Consider the following 20,440-nt stretch of genomic DNA (forward strand, 5'->3'; position numbering starts at 1 on the left):
TTACACCCATATGAGCCTGAAGGACATCTCATTCCTAAATCATGCCCATTAAAATGGAGTTTGTCCCCTTTGTGGCTCCTCCACCCTTCAGGGGTCTGCCCATTGGTTCTATCTTGTAATTTTTAATGATCACTAATATAAATGTATCCTTAATATTAACAATAGAGTATGAAGAACACAAACAAAGACACCACGGGACGCACACAGAACACATATTTGGCTCACCTCGGCTCCCTCTCTTGTACATGTTGGGCTCTTTGGGGTCTCCTATCCAGCTGTAGTCGGTGGGCATGGACACGGGCCTCAGATCACCTGTGCGGAAAGGAGGAAAACCCGTCCTGTCATATGCTGTGATAACAACAATTCTCCTTCAGTGTACAAAGCATAGAAAGTTCCATTTCTGTGAGAATATTATCGAAGATTATCCAGATCCAACGTCTGACAAAAATCACATTTTAGGGAAAATATTCATTTACCTTGACATATATATTCTGATATAAAATTAAATATTATAATAAAATAATAAATATTACAATATATATTCAAAATAGAAAATTTTGCAAGACATTGGGACAAAACTGTATAAAAAAATCTAGTTCTAGTGTACAATTTATTGGGATGCGGCACCGGTAAAGGTAATAAAAATTTTGAAGTCTGAACCAGCAGCCGATAATTATCAAATGGAACATAAAGCAGTTATTACATTGTAGAGATATTATTACTCGAGGTGTCCAAAAACCAAAAACTGTTTTCTCAGCTTTGGATGGAGCAGGGAAGGATTAGCACCTCTATGGGTTTTTTCCTACTATCCTGGTGTAATGGTGCTGGTGGCTGAGCCTGACGTGCAGAGGTAGCCTCGTGGGATCTGGTACAACAGGAACACAGACGGGTCACACTGGTGGTAGACACGGGCTAGTCTGAGGTGCGGAGTCTAAGTGCTAGCTGGTTTTCACTAGAGCCCCTGGTGGTGGGGATAGACTGCGCTGCAAGCTAACACCAGGTCGCGGTCCCCAGGGTTGCCCCACCAGGAGGTGAACACGTCCAGAATCGGAAGCAGATAAGCCGACAAGGATAAGGCAGGAGAGTGGTCACAGGAACGAGCCAAGGTCAGGGCGGGCAGCAAGCAGACGAAGTAGTGGACAAGCCGGGAGGTCGATCAGGAAGTCAACAGGAAACAGCAGGTTCAGGATCAGGAAGTACAGGTAAAGCTGCAGACAAGACAGCAATGGCTCAGTGCTGCTGTGGTGTTTAAATAGGCCAGCCTTTTGCCAATTAGTGCAATTAGTCTGCACTAAGTTAACTCTTAACTGGCAGATTCATGACAGCACTTCAGTGTACACAGGGAGTGTTCCTAACACCTGGTCTCTGTTAAAGAGATTTTCCCTCACTTCCTGTCCAGATGACAACATTTTACCAGACAGGAAGTGAGGACAAATCTGCAACAGTGACATGTGGATGCTTGGGCATAAATTATCTGCTACAAGCCACTTCTGCCCACTGCCCCTGGGTGCCAGGGGTTGTATGATCTATCTCTGCTTACAGGCCAAGAGTAGCCACCACTCACTGGAGGGATCACTGGTGCCCACATTTATTAGGAAGGATACCCACAAGCTTGACATTGACAGCCGTCATCTAGGACCATCTAAGTAGCAGTTTATTAGGGTTTGGGAAAACTTTAATAATAGCTGTAAAAGCCACAAGAAACCACGGCTTCAGCATTTTATGGCCAGTGGTCACATGATTGAATGCCTAGGCCTCACAGAGCAGTGATATTTCCAGCAAAGGAAACCTGTTTTGGCTTCTTCTAGCCTGTACTCTGCAGAGAGAAGGGTCAGGAGTGGTCTTCTTTTGGGTTGCTTTAGATATGAAAACTTAAAGCCCACCCTCCCCCCCTTACACACACACATCACACTGGATGCAATGTATCTGAATAATGCAGACATTCTCAACCAGGGCTTCCCTACATCGGGGGTCTTCAAACTTTCTAACCAAAGGGCCAGTTTACTGTCCTTCAGCTTTTAGGGGGTCCGGACTGTGGCCATTGGGAGTACAAAATGTCCCATTGGTGTCATTGGGAGGAATTGTGCCCCAGCTTTGGTGTCTTGGGCCCCACTGTGGGTGTCAATGGAAGGAACTGTGACCTATCGTTGATGTCACTGGTAGAAACTGTGCCCCATCCTTGATTTCATTGGTAGGAACTGTGCCCCATTGTTGATGTCACTGGTAGGAACTGTGCCCCATCATTGATGTCACTGGTAGGAACTATGCCCCATCATTGATGTCTTTGGTAAGAACTGTGCCCCATCATTGATGTCACTCGTAGGAACTGTGCCCATCGTTGATGTCATTGGTAGGAACTGTGCCCCGTCGTTGATGTCACTGGTAGGAACTGTGCCTCATCATTGATGTCTTTGGTAAGAACTGTGCCCCTTCATTGATGTCACTGGTAGGAACTGTGCCCCATCGTTGATTTCATTGGTAGGAACTGTGCCCCATCCTTGATTTCATAAGTAGGAACTGTGCCTCATCGTTGATGTCACTGGTAGGAACTGTGCCCCATCCTTGATTTCATTGGTAGGAACGGCGCCTCATCGTTGATGTCACCGGGAGGAGCTGTGCCCCATCCTTGATTTCATTGGTAGGAACTGTGCCCCATCCTTGATTTCATTGGTAGGAACTGTGCCCCATCCTTTGATTTCATTTGTAGGAACTGTGCCCCATCCTTGATTTCATTTGTAGGAACTGTGCCTCATCGTTGATGTCACTGGTAGGAACTGTGCCCCATCGTTGATGTGACTGGTAGGAACTGTGCCCCATCGTTGATGTCTTTGGTAGGAACTGTGCCCCATCATTGATGTCTTTGGTAGGAACTGTGCCCCATCGTTGATGTCATTGGTAGGAACTGTGCCCCATCATTGATGTCTTTGGTAGGAACTGTGCCCCATCGTTGATGTCATTGGTAGGAACTGTGTCCCATCGTTGATGTCTTTGGTAGGAACTGTGCCCCATCGTTGATTTCATTGGTAGGAACTGTGCCCCATCCTTGATTTCATTGGTAGGAACTGTGCCCCATTGTTGATGTCACTGGTAGGAACTGTGCCCCATCGTTGATGTCACTGGTAGGAACTATGCCCCATCATTGATGTCTTTGGTAAGAACTGTGCCCCATCATTGATGTCACTCGTAGGAACTGTGCCCATCGTTGATGTCATTGGTAGGAACTGTGCCCCGTCGTTGATGTCACTGGTAGGAACTGTGCCTCATCGTTGATGTCACTGGTAGGAACTGTGCCCCATCATTGATGTCCCTGGTAGGAACTGTGCCCCATCGTTGATGTCACTGGTAGGAACTGTGCCCCATCGTTGATTTCATTGGTAGGAACTGTGCCCCATCCTTGATTTCATAAGTAGGAACTGTGCCTCATCGTTGATGTCACTGGTAGGAACTGTGCCCCATCCTTGATTTCATTGGTAGGAACGGCGCCTCATCGTTGATGTCACCGGGAGGAGCTGTGCCCCATCCTTGATTTCATTGGTAGGAACTGTGCCCCATCCTTGATTTCATTGGTAGGAACTGTGCCCCATCCTTTGATTTCATTTGTAGGAACTGTGCCCCATCCTTGATTTCATTTGTAGGAACTGTGCCTCATCGTTGATGTCACTGGTAGGAACTGTGCCCCATCGTTGATGTGACTGGTAGGAACTGTGCCCCATCGTTGATGTCTTTGGTAGGAACTGTGCCCCATCATTGATGTCTTTGGTAGGAACTGTGCCCCATCGTTGATGTCATTGGTAGGAACTGTGCCCCATCGTTGATGTCTTTGGTAGGAGCTGTGCCCCATTGTTGATGTCACTGGTAGGAACTGTGCCCCATCGTTGATTTCATTGATAGGAACTGTGCCCCATCCTTGATTTCATAAGTAGGAACTGTGCCTCATCGTTGATGTCACTGGTAGGAACTGTGCCCCATCCTTGATTTCATTGGTAGGAACTGTGCCCCATCGTTGATGTCACTGGTAGGAACTGTGCCCCATCGTTGATGTCTTTGGTAGGAACTGTGCCCCATCATTGATGTCACTGGGAGGAACTGTGCCCCATCATTGATATCTTTGGTAGGAAATGTGCCCCATCGTTGACATCTTTGGTAGGAACTGTGCCCCATCGTTGACGTCTTTGGTAGGAAATGTGCCCCATCGTTGACGTCTTTGGTAGGAAATGTGCCACACACTTAGACAGTGTGAGGCAAGGAGCGCTGATAAACGGCACTTCCTCATTTACATGTGACCGGCTGTGATTGGACACAGCCGATCACATGGATAAAGAGCCACCTTATTGGCCCTTTACCAAGATCGGGGTCGCACCCACAAGAGCGGCTGTTCTGGCGCGCCGTCATATTACGCCCGCCACACCGCTCCGTCGTCATTTGACGGTGGGCGGGCGGCAAGTAGTTAATCCATTTTGGAATAAGGCGGTAACATAACAAAATGTGGAAGAAGTGAAGCGCTGTGAATACTTTCCGGATGCACTGTATTGGTAAGACTGCTATCAGCTCAGGGTCCGTAAATCTTCCAGCTGCTCCGCTTCGTATCAAAGTGACCTGCAGGTTAGAGGCCCATTATGTGGCGCGGCTCCCTCCCGATGGGTCTCTCCCAGCTCAGAGAACAGCGGAGCTCAGACAGAACTCAGCTGGAAAGACTCGCCCCTCCCCCACCCAGATGCATTTCTGCTTTTTCTGGATTGTGTCGGATATAAAATGAATTTGCTGCACATCATAAATGAATGATTTTGGTGTTCGGTGAGTTAATCTGACATGATTCTGCCAGATCTCATCTTCACAGTTCTGCCCCAAAGAACTCAGAAAGCCTGAAATATTTATAGCACTTCCCATTCGCTGTTTTTCCATTGGACGTATTCAGGGAAATGCGGTCGTGTTAGCGTGTTTACACCGCACCCGCCATGTCTGTCTCTGGACTCACTGACCTCGTCAGGGTGAGTTTAATGGGATAAAATTTGGGGGAAATTTCTTTTTTTATATCCTTTAGGGATACAATCTGCTCCATGCTCCTAGGTGGTATCCAGAGAGAAGGATTGTGTCATAACCCGGGGCAACAGAAATAATTGCCTAGGTAAATATACTACAGTGTAGCTTTAGCCTACAGTATTGTTTTACAGTTTTGCTACATTTGTACATTGGGAAGATTTTTCTTCATTTCCTGTCCCAGGGGGAAATTTCTCCAAAGTGAAGGGAGACCCGTAGACAGCTGTCTCCAGAAGAAGTGTTCTTGTTTGAAGATTTCCCTTCTATTCCTGTTTGGCTTTTACATCAATCTGTTCCAGTGACAATGGCCACCTGGACAAATAGCGAGTAAAACAATGAACACTTGGATCCTCAGGGGCAGGGCTGATTCTGACCACTTGGATGATCTTGGGCACACCCCTATGTCACTACCAAAAATAATCTCACTATTACCATCACTGATATCATGTGGCACTCATATAGTGTCTGTTCATCACCTCAGATGGAGCCACACTTCATGTCATATATGGGTGGAGGACTGCAATACAAAGTAACAAAGGATGTTGTAAAAGAAGATAGAGGGTGAAAGGTGGGTCTACAGAGAATAAAAGAAGGGGGGGGGTCTTTGGCAGCAGATGAAAAATGGGTCTATGGATGGTGGCGAATAGGCAGAACTATGGGTGGAGGATGTAAGGTGGTTCTATGGATGGTGGAAAAAGGGCAGATCTATGGGTGGAAGATGAAAGGTGGGTCTATGAATGGTGGAAAAAAGCAGATCTAAGGGTGGAGGATGGAAGGCGGGTCTATGGATGGTGGCAAAAAAGGCAGATCTAAGGGTGGAGGATGGAAGGCGGGCTTATGGATGGTGGCAAAAAAGGCAGATCTAAGGGTGGAGGATGGGAGGTGGGCTTATGGATGGTGGAAAAAAAGCAGATTTAAGGGTGGAGGAAGGAAGGCGGGTCTATGCACGGTGGCGAAAAGGCAGATCTATGGTGGAGGAAGGAAGGTGGGTCTATTGATGGTGGAGAAAAGGCAACTCTATGGGTTGAGGATGGAAGGTGGGTCTATGGATGGTTTACAAAAAAAGCAGATCTAATGGTGGAGGATTGAAGTTGGATCTATTGATGGTGGAGAAAAGGCAACTCTATGGGTGGAGGATGGAAGGTGCGTCTATTGATGGTGGCAAAAAGGCAGATCTCAGGGTGAAGGATAGAAGGTGGGTCTATTGATGGTGGAAAAAAGGCAGATCTAAGGGTGGAAGATGGATTGTGGGTCTATGAATGGTGGAGAAAAGGCAGATTTAGGGTGGAGGATGGATTGTGGGTCTATGGATGGTGGAAAAAAGACAGATCTAAGGGTGGAGGATGGAAGGTGGGTTTATTGATGGTGGAGAAAAGGCAGATTTAGGGTGGAGGATGGATTGTGGGTCTATGGATGGTGGAGAAAAGGCAGATCTAAGGGTGGAAGATGGAAGGTGGGTCTATGAATGGTGGAGAAAAGGCAGATTTAGGGTGGAGGATGGATTGTGGGTCTATGGATGGTGGAGAAAAGGCAGATTTAGGGTGGAGGATGGAAGGTGGGTCTATGAATGGTGGAAAAAAGGCAGATCTGTGGGTGAAGGATGGAAGGTGGATCTATGGATGGTGGAGAAAAGCCAGATCTAAGGGTGGAGGATGTAAGGCAGTTTTATGGATGGTAGAGAAAAGGCAGATCTAAGGGTGGGGGATGGAAGGTGGGTCTATGGATGGTGGAAAAATAGGAGATCTATGGGTGGTTGTTAAAGGTGGATCCGGGAGGGAGAAGAAAGGTGGGATATGGGTGGAGGATAAAAGGTGGGTGTATGGGGGGGGGGGGATGAGATGTAGGTCTATGGGTCACGAAGAAAAGATTGATCTATGGGCGCTGGAATAAAGATGGATCTGAGTGGGAATTGAAAAGTAGGATATATGTGGAGGATGAGGTCTATGTGCAGGAAAAAATGTGGAAGATGAAGAATTGGATATAATGGGTGAGTCTATGGGTGGAGAATCAAAGGCAGGTCTAGGAGCAGAAGATAAAAGATGGGTCTATGGGTGGAAGATAAAAGGTTGATCTCGATGGGAACGGTGGGATATGAGTGTAGGATGAGAAGTAGGAGTACGGGCGGGGGTGAAAGATGGATCTGGGAGGGAGATAAATGGTGGGTCAATGGGCTGAGGAAGAAAAGTGGGACTGTGAGCAGGGAGAAAAGCTGGGTCTATAGATGGAGGATGAAGGATGAGTCTTTGGGTGGGGAATCAAAGGCAGGTGTATGGGTGGGGTGGGTCTAAAAGTGGAGTATTAACAGCGTGCCTGGATCTAGGGGGGGGCTGGGGTGGGCTATGCCCCCTCCCCCTCCGGATTTCAGTTATACCCCACAAACCCTCAGACGGAGTAGATGTCTAATTTACAAGCTCTGCTGCCTCTGCCATTTCCTTGTTGGGTATTCACTGCTGTTCTGCCAGGGAATCCTCCCCCTCTCACAGCTGTGTGCTCTCCAGCAGGAAGCAATGGGTATGCCCTGGTCTCACCCAATCTCTTTAGCTCCTGGCACATTTCCTGGCCTGGGGACGGCAGCATTTCTGCTCCCTGGACTCTTCCCACTCTTTCCTGGGCTGAAATACAGGTAATGAACTATCGATGATGCTCCCTGCATAGACTGCTGACCCATGGTTTTCCCTCCTGGTCCTATTACCCCTGTTTCACCTTTTCTGAGGCAGTTCTGCCCTACTAAACTGGTAGGCCTCTCCACTTCCCTCTGCCATTTTTTTAGAGGCTAGGGAACTGTACATACCTCTACCTTATCTCTGCCCCCCCCCCCCCAAAAAAAAAAAGCTGCTACATATCCTGGACTCATTAAGAGACCTCCACTGAAGAATAGAATATATACACCATCAGAGCCGTCTTTACCTCAGGGTGAAAGGGGCAGCTGCCCAGGGCCCTGTCATTGTTGGAGGCCCAAAAAGCATCTGCCCCTGGAGCCTTAAATAGTTCTCCCGGTGTAGCGGTCAATTCCCTTCCTCCCCGCTGTCCCGTCGGCCCCCGTTTGCTGCCGCAGCCGGGTTAACACAAGACAGAGGAGAGGACACTGACAGAGGAGAAGGACAGTTGTGGGCTCTATGTGTAGGAGCTGGCTCGTCCTGACAGGGAGTGAAGCAGAGCGGCTCTCCATGCTCCCCCGCCCCCATCCCGCCTCTCAGACTTCTATAGCACAGAACAGAGTTAAGTGTTCTGGCTGTATGCTTGTTTGTGTTGGAAAAAGAGCGCGCGCGCACACACACATAACAGAACAGTGCAGGCAGCATCACTGACTGTGAGGAGGAGAACTGTGAGTGGAAGGGGGGTGAATTTGTGAAAAGAGGTGAGAACTGTAAAGGGGGGGGGGGGTACAGAGGTGGCTGTAGACATGGGGGGAAGGGATACAGAGGTGGCTGTGGACAGGAGAGGTGCAGAGGTGGCTGTGGACAGGAGGGGCGCAGAGGTGGCTGTGAACAGGGGGGTGCAGAGGTGGCTGTGGACAGGAGGGGCGCAGAGGTGGCTGTGGACAGGGGAGTGCAGAGGTGGCTGTGGACAGGAGGGGCGCAAAGGTGGCTGTGGACAGGGGGGTGCAGAGGTGGCTGTGGACAGGAGGGGTGCAGAGGTGGCTGTGGACAGGAGGGGTGCAGAGGTGGCTGTGGACAGGAGAGGTGTAGAGGTGGCTGTGGACAGGAGGGGTGCAGAGGTGGCTGTGGACAGGGGGGTGCAGAGGTGGCTGTGGACAGGAGGGGTGCAGAGGTGGCTGTGGACAGGAGGGGTGCAGAGGTGGCTGTGGACAGGAGGGGTGCAGAGGTGGCGGTGGACAGGAGGGGTGCAGAGGTGGCTGTGGACAGGAGGGGTGCAGAGGTGACTTTGGACAGGGGGGTGCAGAGGTGGCTGTGGACAGGGGGGTGCAGAGGTGGCTGTGGACAGGGGAGGGATACAGAGGTGGCTGTGGACAGGTGGATACAGAGTATGTGGTTGTTTTTTGGGGTAGACAGCGAAATTGCATGGGGAGCGGGGCCCAAGAAAATGCTTACCCAGGGTCCAAACAATATTAAAGATGGCCCTGTACACCATACAGAAAGAATAATAGTTATCATCAATATAGATAAAACTCTGGCCATGAAAATGGACACCAGAATTATAGACAAGAGAACTATGACCAATAGTACCCGGGATACTACCCCCAATCACAGAGACCTAGATTCAGGAAACAGTCCTAGACGGAGAACCAAGTGGACAATGGACACCTATAATGGATACACACCCCTCCAACACAACATGAAGAGTGGAGTATTATTCCCCGGCCCCTTTTTTTTTAGGAGAGAGTTGGAAATACCCCAATCAGGGGAGAGAAGAAGGAAAACAGAATATATAAAAAAGTATGTTGCCAGGTGTCAAGAAATTAGACGCACAACGTCCCTTGGTCTAAAACTATGCTTGAAGGTAGGAAAGATGGGATTTTAACGGTGCAAAGAGACCCAAAGCTATAAAAAAGTATAACAAAATTTTATTGAGACATTTCTATTTGGGAGGAGGAGTCGATGACGTATGACGTTGACACATGCTGGGACAAGACAGCCATTTTGTTGGTTTGAAACACAGAAATGACAGTCTTATATACACTGGAGCTTTAATAACAATATGTGAGTGGATCATTTTAATTTAATAAATCGTTTTATAATGCTACACCATGAGGAGTGTCCTATTTATCTTTACATGCTATGATGTAACCGTGGAGAGGATCGATAGTGGACTATTGGAGGAACTTTCTACCATCTGTGCCTTGTATAGACCTTTGTAGTGAGGGTCTATAATTATCTGGTAAGAGGCTGTGTGGTTGGGTGCTGATGGTGGTTATCACATTTAGACAGAAGATCCCCCATATTCCTTTCCACTCGGACTCCATCTCTGAATGTGGACTTTGGTCATTTCATTTAGCGCTGCACAATTGATACTGTTTTTTATTGTTTATTTCACAATAGTGTGCTAGCTGCTTTTTTAGTATATTATTTATATTATTTTTATATTTTTATTACTAAGCGCAGCAGTTATATCATATATATGGCACAATAGTCACACAATTAGTATACGTATGCAGTGACTCCCGCTCTATATGTTTCGCCAACCAATGGCTTCTTCAGGAGACTTTAATGAGTCCGGCATACAAAAACGCCATGAAATTGAAAAACAACATATTAATCACCATCAATACAGGTAAATTATTACAATTTTGCAAATCATTATTTTCGCAAAACTTGCATATGAGTCAATGGCCATCATTGTGAAGCCTTCTTACATAACTGTGCAAAAAAGCACGTGCTGCATGTTAGGAGAGTGGTCAGGAGGGGACATCGGAGGGATATGGAATCCACATAGAGGTCTATATACAGGAAGGGAAGTACTGTATTGCAAATAAAAAATAAATAAATAAATAAAAATATTATATATATATATTTATTTATTTTTTCACTCTGATGTATATAAAGCAAACACAATGGAAAAATCAACCCACTATGACAATCCTCCCTCTGGGCTTGTCCAGACCAGAGGTTCCGTTTTGTCTTCTCTGGTTTAGACCTGGCATTCATGGTATATATGTGTATGTATATATATATATGCATATGTGTATATATATATATATATATATATATATATATATATATATATATATATATTTTTTTTTTTTTTTTTTTCTCTATCTTTTTTTATTTGCAACACAGTGCTTCCCTTGCTGTATATAGACCTCTACGTGGTTTCCATATCCCTCCCTGCGATTTCACTGTTATCTCCTCCCAACCACTCTCCTAATATGCAGCACCTGTCAAGGACTTACCTTGCCTTCCTGTTGGCAGCCATCTAGGACACTTACAGACTGCTTTCCTTTATAAACTCTGATTGCATCATCACTTGCCTGCTGCCTGGGTGTCACTCAGTGATGATGGTGCACACCTGACTATATATATCCCCTGTTGGCTTGAAGTCCTTTGCCCTTGTGTTTGTGCTCCAAGGTGCATCACTGCTAGCAGTCTTCTGTTCTCCGTGCATGACCTGGCTTGGCTGATGACTTTCCTGGCTCTCGTTTCAGCAGACGACCCGGCATCGGTCCACGACTCGGCATAGGCCGACGACCTGGCATAGGCCGACAACCCAGCATATGCAGATGACCCATCATAGGCAAATGACCCGGCTTAGGCAGACGACCCGGCATCGGCAGACGACCCAGCATAGGCAGACGACCCGGCATCGGCAGACGACCCGGCATCGGCAAATGACCCAGCATAGGCAGACGACCCGGCATAGGCAGACGACCCGGCATAGGCAGACGACCCGGCATCGGCAGACGACCCGGCATCGGCAGACGACCCGGCATCGGCAGACGACCCAGCATAGGCAAACGACCCAGCATAGGCAGACAACCCGGCATAGGCAGACAACCCGGCATTAGCAGACAACCCAGCATTAGCAGACAACCCAGCATAGGCAGACGACCTGTCATAGGCAGATGACCCGGCATAGGCAAACGACCCAGCATAGGCAGACGACCTGTCATAGGCAGATGACCCGGCATAGGCAGACGACCCGGCATCGGCAGACGACCCAGCATAGGCAAACGACCCAGCAAAGGGCAGACGACCCAGCATAGGCAGACGACCTGTCATAGGCAGATGACCCAGCATAGGCAGATGACCCAGCATAGGCAGATGACCAAGCATAAGCAGATGACCTGGCATCGGTAGACGACCCAGCATAGGCAGACGACCTGTCATAGGCAGATGACCCAGCATAGGCAAACGACCCAGCATAGGCAGACGACCTGTCATAGGCAGATGACCCGGCATAGGCAAACGATCCAGCATAGGCAGACGACCTGTCATAGGCAGACGACCCGGAATCGGCAGACGACCCAGCATAGGCAAACGACCCAGCATAGGCAAACGACCCAGCATAGGCAGACGACCCAGCATAGGCAGACGACCCAGCATAGGCAGATGACCCGGCAGGCTTGGATGACTACCCGCCTATAGACTCGATCCCGGCTTGGATGACTACCCGCTCTGGACTTGACCCCGGCTGTTCCTGATTTCGCTCCTCACTCTTGCTGTGCGTTTATTGTTGTTTCTCCAATAAACTGCTTTATTTTATTTGCATCTTGGTGTGGTCTGGTTTCCTGGCACCCTGACAGCACGTGAGTTTTTTTTGCACAGTTCGGTAAGAAGGCTTCACAATGATGGCCATTGACTCATATGTATGTTTGAGAAAATGGCTCTCGTTTCAGCAGACGACCCGGCATCGGTCCACGACTCGGCATAGGCCTACGACCTGGCATAGGCCGACAACCCAGCATATGCAGATGACCCATCATAGGCAAATGACCCGGCTTAGGCAGACAACCCGGCATCGGCAGACGACCCAGCATAGGCAGACGACCCGGCATCGGCAGATGACCCAGCATAGGCAGACGACCCGGCATCGGCAGATGACCCAGCATAGGCAAATGACCCAGCATAGGCAGACGACCCGGCATAGGCAGACGACCCGGCATCGGCAGACGACCCGGCATCGGCAGACGACCCGGCATCGGCAGACGACCCAGCATAGGCAAACGACCCAGCATAGGCAGACAACCCGGCATTAGCAGACAACCCAGCATAGGCAGACGACCGAGCATAGGCAAATGACCCAGCATAGACAGACGACTCGGCATAGGCAGACGACCCAGCATAGGCAGACGACCTGTCATAGGCAGATGACCCAGCATAAGCAAACGACCCAGCATAGGCAGATGATCCAGCAAAGGCAAACGACCCAGCATAGGCAGACAACCCCGCATCGGCAGACGACCCAGCATAGGCAGACGACCCAGCATAGGCAAATGACCCAGCATAGAGAGACAACTCGGAATAGGCAGACGACCCAGCATAGGCAGACGACCCAGCATAGGCAGACGACCTGTCATAAGCAGATGACCCAGCATAAGCAAACGACCCAGCATAGGCAGATGACCCAGCATAGGCAAACGACCCAGCATAGGCAGACGACCCGGCATAGGCAGATGACCCAGCATAGGCAAACGACCCAGCATAGGCAGACGACCTGTCATAGGCAGATGACCCGGCATAGGCAAACGACCCAGCATAGGCAGACGACCTGTCATAGGCAGATGACCCGGCATAGGCAGACGACCCGGCATCGGCAGACGACCCAGCATAGGCAAACGACCCAGCAAAGGGCAGACGACCCAGCATAGGCAGACGACCTGTCATAGGCAGATGACCCAGCATAGGCAGATGACCCAGCATAGGCAGATGACCAAGCATAAGCAGATGACCTGGCATCGGTAGACGACCCAGCATAGGCAGACGACCTGTCATAGGCAGATGACCCAGCATAGGCAAACGACCCAGCATAGGCAGACGACCTGTCATAGGCAGATGACCCGGAATCGGCAGACGACCCAGCATAGGCAAACGACCCAGCATAGGCAGACGACCCAGCATAGGCAGACGACCCAGCATAGGCAGATGACCCGGCAGGCTTGGATGACTACCCGCCTCTAGACTCGATCCCGGCTTGGATGACTACCCGCTCTGGACTTGACCCCGGCTGTTCCTGATTTCGCTCCTCACTCTTGCTGTGCGTTTATTGTTGTTTCTCCAATAAACTGCTTTATTTTATTTGCATCTTGGTGTGGTCTGGTTTCCTGGCACCCTGACAGCACGTGAGTTTTTTTTGCACAGTTCGGTAAGAAGGCTTCACAATGATGGCCATTGACTCATATGTATGTTTGAGAAAATAATGATTTGCAAAGTTATAATAATTTACCTGTATTGATTGTGATTAATTTGTTGTTTTTCAATTTCATATCGTTTTTGTATGCCGGATTCAGTAAAGACTCCTGAAGAAGCCATTGGTTGGTGAAACATGTAGAGCGGGAGTACATATACTAATCGTATGACTATTGTGCCATGTTTTTATTATATGTAAAATTTAAAATAGAAATGCCTCAATAAAATTTTGTTATACTTTTTTTTATAACTTTGGGTCTCTTTGCACCCTTAAAATTCCATCTTTCCTACCTTCAAATATAAGGAAAACAGAATGTGGGGCTGCGGGGAAGGAAGAAGAACACAACAAAAACAGAAGAAGAGAATATTAGGAGAGGAAATATGTAACCTCAGTGATATTGTATTAATCCCAATCCCGTCCCAATACTTTTAGTAATACATTGGATATATAATCCTATTATTACTGACAATAGATAGGTGGACATATTTAGAAAATTATGCATAGAGGAAGGAGGATTTAGAGAAATTACCTTTTAAGAAACAACTTGAAACTGGGGGATATAAGAAAGGGCATCAAATTACTAGGTACTGGCAGCAGGAAGGACATTGTAGTCCACCTTGTGGTTAAGTGTGGGGGAGGGGTATCGTGATATTGTCAAAGGATCAATATAAGCATTAGATGAACAAAGTGCCGGGGGATCAAAATACATTTGAGACTCTAAGCCTTAGAGGAAACCCATAAAACAATATAAAAAGGAATTGGAGAAGGTCCTAAAAAGGGTATCCTAAATAAAAAAGAAGAAAAATACATACAGCGCCTTGAAAAAGTATTCACACCCCGTGAAATTTTCTACATTTTCTCATGTTACAACCAAAAACATAAATGTATTTTATTGGGATTTTATGTGATAGACGACACAAAGTGGCCATAATTGTAAGGTGGAAGGAAAATGATAAATGATGCAAATAAATCTGTGAAAAGTGTGGCTGCATTTGTATTCACCCCCCGGAGTCAATACTTTGTAGAACCGCCTTTCCCTGCAATTACAGCTGCGAGTCTTTTTGGGGATGTCTCTACCAGCTTTGTACATCTAGAGAGGACATTTCTGCCCATTCTTCTTTGCAGAATATCTCATCTCTGTCAGATTGGATGGAGAGCGTCTCTGAACAGCAATTTTCAAGTCTTGCCACAGATTCTCAATGTGATTTAGGTCTGGACTGTGACTGGGCCATTCTAACACATGAAACCATTCCATTGTAGCTCTGGCTGGATGTTTCAGGTCGTTGTCCTGCTGGAAGGTGAACCTCCGCCCCAGTCTCAAGTCTTTTGCAGACTCAAGTTTTTCTTCTAAGATTGTCCTGTATTTGGCTCCATCCATCTTCCAATCAACTCTGACCAGCTTCCCTGTCCCTGCTGAAGAAAACCATCCCCACACCATGAAGCTGCCACCACCATGTTTCACAGTGGGGATGGTGTGTTCAGGGTGATGTGCAGTGTTAGTTTTCCCCCACACACAGCGTTTTGCTTTTAGGCCAAAAAGTTGAATTTTGGTCTCCTCTGAGCAGAGCTCCTCCCCCACATGTTTGCTGTGTCCCCCCACATGGCTTCTCCCAAACTGCAAACAGAACTTCTTATGGCTTTCTTCCACCAATGGCTTTCTTCTTCTCACTCTTCCATAAAGGGCAGATTTGTGGAGCGCACGACTAATAGTTGTCCTGTGGACAGATTCTCCCACCTGAGCTGTGGATCTCTGCAGCTCCTCCAGAGTTCCCATGGGCCTCTTGGCTGCTTCTCTGATGAATGCTCTCCTTACCCGGCCGGTCAGTTTAGGTGGATGGCCATGTCTTGGTAGGGGCCCGGCCGGTCAGTTTAGGTGAACGGCCATGTCTTGGTAGGGTTGCAGTTGTGCCATACTCTTTCCATTTTCCCATGATGGATTGAACAGCGCTCTGTGAGATGGTCAAAGCTTGGGAGATTTTGTTTATAACCAACCCTGGTTTACACTTCTCCACAACTTTATCCCTGACCTGTCTGCTGTGTTCCTTGGCCTTCATGATGCTGTTTGTTCACTAAGATTCTCTAACAAACCTCTGTGGGCTTCACAGAACAGCTGTATTTATACTGAAATTAAATGACACACAGGGGGACTCTATTTACTAATAAGCAAAAAGAAGAACAGATTGTTAAAAAAAGTGTGGGACTTTAGATGAGGTATGTCAATAACTGACTATCAGTTTACTGCAAGGATCACCAAAGGTGATTGTTTAATAATTCATGATTAAAACAGTATATAAAAAAACACAGATAGACATACACAGTTCAGGGACCTAACATAGATTATATAGTTCATATAAGTACAGCAGTGATGATTGTATTATATAACATGACCAACATATAATTCATATAATTGATTCCAATAGTAATAAATATATTGTATAGCATAACCAACGTATAATTGATCTCCAAAGAGGTATGTCATCATTTCTTGTAGGCTCTACGCGTTTCGTGGCTCTACGTCCACTCATCAGGAGCTAATTAAAAGTATATATCAATCTGTAAAAATAAACTGATATTAGGATACTAATCTCAAATAAGGAATATAACAGATCGCTCATAATTTTAAGTGTAGAATTCAGCTACTTACTGTGCTGACCCAATAATTCTGGAAGGCCACCCCAAGCAAAGGCTGTCTCACCCGGGGCTGAAGCGGGTATTAACCCAAGCCGGCATACAGAGGGAGAGGAGATGGGGGGAGTTGGCAAAGTCATCCCACAAGGGATGGGACAATAAGGTACACCAACAATATCCAAAAAGTTGAGCGCACATTGTGACTAAATGATCTAAAAGAGGAAGGGGTATTGTTTATTATTAAAATAAAATTAAAATTATATGGATGTAGATATTATATAGTGATTATTAGGTAGAAAATATAATTTTAATTAGATAAGAAAGGGGTCATGCCAAAATAGGGATATATATATATATGTTAAATATATATAAGAAAGTATATAGAATATAGAATTAAGATATAAGGATAAAGGAACAACCCAAGGTGAATACCAATATGAGTGGATTGGGGCAACCTGGTCTATCTTTCCGACACCTAGATGGGGCGGGGAGTCTCGTCTCCGGCTGCGCCGGATATGAGATCATCTCTCCCTGCCCTACATTAGAGCGTCCACATGGCGTTGGCGGGTCTTGCCCTGGTTCAGAGGGTTTTGGAGTGGAGAAAGGGCTAGGACACCACCAGCACTTCACGTTGTCTCTCACAGTTAGTTGGGTTGGTGTTTGGTTGTCACTCGCGCAGCTTTTTCATTCTCATACTTCACTCTTGGTAAGTTGCTTTACTTAATACCCGCAACAATACTATTTTGCTATACTTCCATCTTTTGGGTAATTGGCACTTTCGCAACACCCTTTCACCTTTCTGAGGCTTCAATTCGTTTTTTCCACATCATCCACTCATATTTGTATTCACCTTGGGTTGTTCCTTTATCCTTATATCTTAATTCTATATTCTATATACTTTCTTATATATATTTAACATATATATATATATATATATATATCCCTATTTTGGCATGACCCCTTTCTTATCTAATTAAAATTATATTTATATTATAATTATATTTTCTACCTAATAATCACTATATAATATCTACATCCATATAATTTTAATTTTATTTTAATAATAAACAATACCCCTTCCTCTTTTAGATCATTTAGTCACAATGTGCGCTCAACTTTTTGGATATTGTTGGTGTACCTTATTGTCTTTGCCAACTCCCCCATCTCCTCTCCCTCTGTATGCCGGCTTGGGTTAATACCCGCTTCAGCCCCGGGTGAGACAGCCTTTGCTTGGGGTGGCCTTCCAGAATTATTGGGTCAGCACAGTAAGTAGCTGAATTCTACACTTAAAATTATGAGCGATCTGTTATATTCCTTATTTGAGATTAGTATCCTAATATCAGTTTATTTTTACAGATTGATATATACGTTTAATTAGCTCCTGATGAGTGGACGTAGAGCCACGAAACGCGTAGAGCCTACAAGAAATGATGACATACCTCTTTGGAGATCAATTATACGTTGGTTATGCTATACAATATATTTATTACTATTGGAATTAATTATATGAATTATATGTTGGTCATGTTATATAATACAATCATCACTACTGTACTTATATGAACTATATAATCTATGTTAGGTCCCTGAACTGTGTATGTCTATCTGTGTTTTTTATATACTGTTTTAATCATGAATTATTAAACAATCACCTTTGGTGATCCTTACAGTAAACTGATAGTCAGTTATTGACATACCTCATCTAAAGTCCCACACTTTTTTGAACAATCTGTTCTTCTTTTTGTATATTCATTAGGGATGGAGGTCTAGCCATTTTTTTATATATACTCCAGATCATCCTCTGTGCATATTTACTAATAAGATGACTTCTGAAGGCTATTGGTTCCTCTATGATTTAATTAGGGGTATCAGAGTAAGGGGGGGGGGGGTGAATATAAATGCACCCCACACTTTTCAAAATGTTTTTTTTTTTAATATTTTGAAAACCATTTATCATTTTCCTTCTTCTTTACAATTATGGCCACTTTGTGTCATAAAACCCCAATAAAATACATTTACGTTTTTGGTTGTAACATGACAAAATGTGGAAAATTTCAAGGGGTGTGAATACTTTTTCAAGGAGCTGTAATTCCATCCCCATGAAAAATAGCCATAAAAATATGCGTATCAAAAATCCATAAAAATGGTCAACGCCCACTAGGGCACCCCATAATTATCCACTTGACCTCCAGAAGATTTAACCCCCTTCATGAGCAGGCCATGTTTTGCGATATGGCACTGCGTTACTTTAACTGAAAATTGCGCTGTATATAAAGGAAATTTGTGTCATTTTTTTTCACAAATAGAACTTTCGTTTGGTGGTATTTGATCACCTCTGTTTTTTTTTATTTTTGTGCTATAAAAAAAAAAGACAACAATTTAATAAAAAAAACAAAACAAAAAAAAAAAACAATATTTTTTACTTTCTGCTTTAAAACATATCCAAAAAAATTGAAAAATTAATTTTTTCATAAATTTGGGCCAATATATATTCTGCTATGTTTTTATTAAAAAAATAAAATAAGCGTAAATTGATTGGTTTGTGCTAAAATTATTGCATCAACAAACTATGGGATACAGGCGCATCTCATAAAATTAAAATATCATCAAAAAGTGAATTTATTTCAGTAATTCAATTAAAAAAAAGTAAATCTCCTATATTTTCTATAGATGCGTTACACACAGAGGGAGAGATTTCCAGCATTTCTTTCTTTTGATTTTGATGATTATGGCTTCCAGCGAGTGACACCCCAAAATTCAGCATCTCAGAAAATTAGAATATTTCATGAGATCAATAAAAAAAAAGGATTTGTAATAGAGAAATGTTGTCTTAGTGAGAAGTCTGTCCATGTACAGTATAGGATGCACTCAGTACTTGGCCGGGCTCCTTTTGCATGAATTACTGCATCAATGCGGCTTGGCATGGAGGCGTGGCATGGAGGTGATCAGCCTGTGGCACTGCTGAGGTGTTATGGAAGCCCAGGTTGCTCTGATAGCGGCCTTCAGCTCCTCTGCATTGTTGGGTCCGGTGTCTCCCATCTTCTTCCTGACAATACCCCACAGATTCTCTATGGAATTTAGGTCAGGTGAGTTTGCTGACCAATCAAGCACAGTGATCCCATGATCATGTGACCAGGTATTGGTAGGTTTGGCAGTGTGGGCGGTGCCAAATCCTGCTGGAAAATGAAATCAGCATCTCCATAAAGCTGGTCAGCAGAGGGAAGCATGAAGAGCTCAAGAATGTCCTGCTGACTTTGGACTTGATAAAACACAGTGGACCAACACCAGCAGATGACACGGCTCCCCAAATCATCACTGACTGTAGAAAAGTTTGCACTTCATTTGGAAATCAAGGTTCCAGAGTCTGGAGGAGGAGTGGAGAGGCACAGAATCCAAATTGCATGAGGTCCAGTGTGAAGTTTCCACAGTCAGTCATGATTTGGACACCGGTGAGGGAAAATGGCTAATTGGGCCCAGTTTGGACATTTTCACTTAGGGGTGTACTCACTTTTGTTGCCAGCAGTTTAGATATCAATGGAGACTGGGCTGCAGGGCAGTTTTCCAACATGATAACGACCCCAAACACACCTCCAAGACAACCACTGCCTTGCTAAAGAAGCTGAGGGTAAAGGTGATGGACTGGCCAAGCATGTCTCCAGACCTAAACCCTATTGATCATCTGTGGGCATCCTCAAACAGAAGGTGGAGGAGCGCAAGGTCTCTAACATCCACCAGCTCTGTGATGTCATCATGGAGGAGGGGAAGAGGACTCCAGTGACAACCTGTGAAGCTCTGGTGAACTCCATGCCCAAGAGGGTTAAGGCAGTACTGGAAAATAATGGTGGCCACACAAAATATTGACACTTTGGGCCCAATTTGGACATTGTCACTTAGGGGTGTACTGACTTTTGTTGCCAGCGGTTTAGACATTAATGGCTGTGTGTTGAGTTATTTTGAGGGGACAGTAAAT

General features: G+C 45.7%; 1 protein-coding gene across 1 annotated transcript in view; it reads right to left on the minus strand.

Annotated features, from left to right (window-relative positions):
* LOC309559874 (connector enhancer of kinase suppressor of ras 2-like) overlaps positions 1-20,440 on the minus strand; it is a 655,275-nt gene that overhangs the window by 162,952 nt on the left and 471,883 nt on the right. The window contains exon 12 of the mRNA XM_082263301.1: positions 226-312. Within this exon, the coding sequence (XP_082119427.1) occupies positions 226-312 (87 nt within the window). The remainder of the gene's footprint in view (positions 1-225; positions 313-20,440) is intronic.

Source organism: Pelophylax lessonae (assembly GCF_965119305.1).
Source record: "Pelophylax lessonae genome assembly, chromosome: 7".
NCBI lineage: Eukaryota > Metazoa > Chordata > Amphibia > Anura > Ranidae > Pelophylax > Pelophylax lessonae.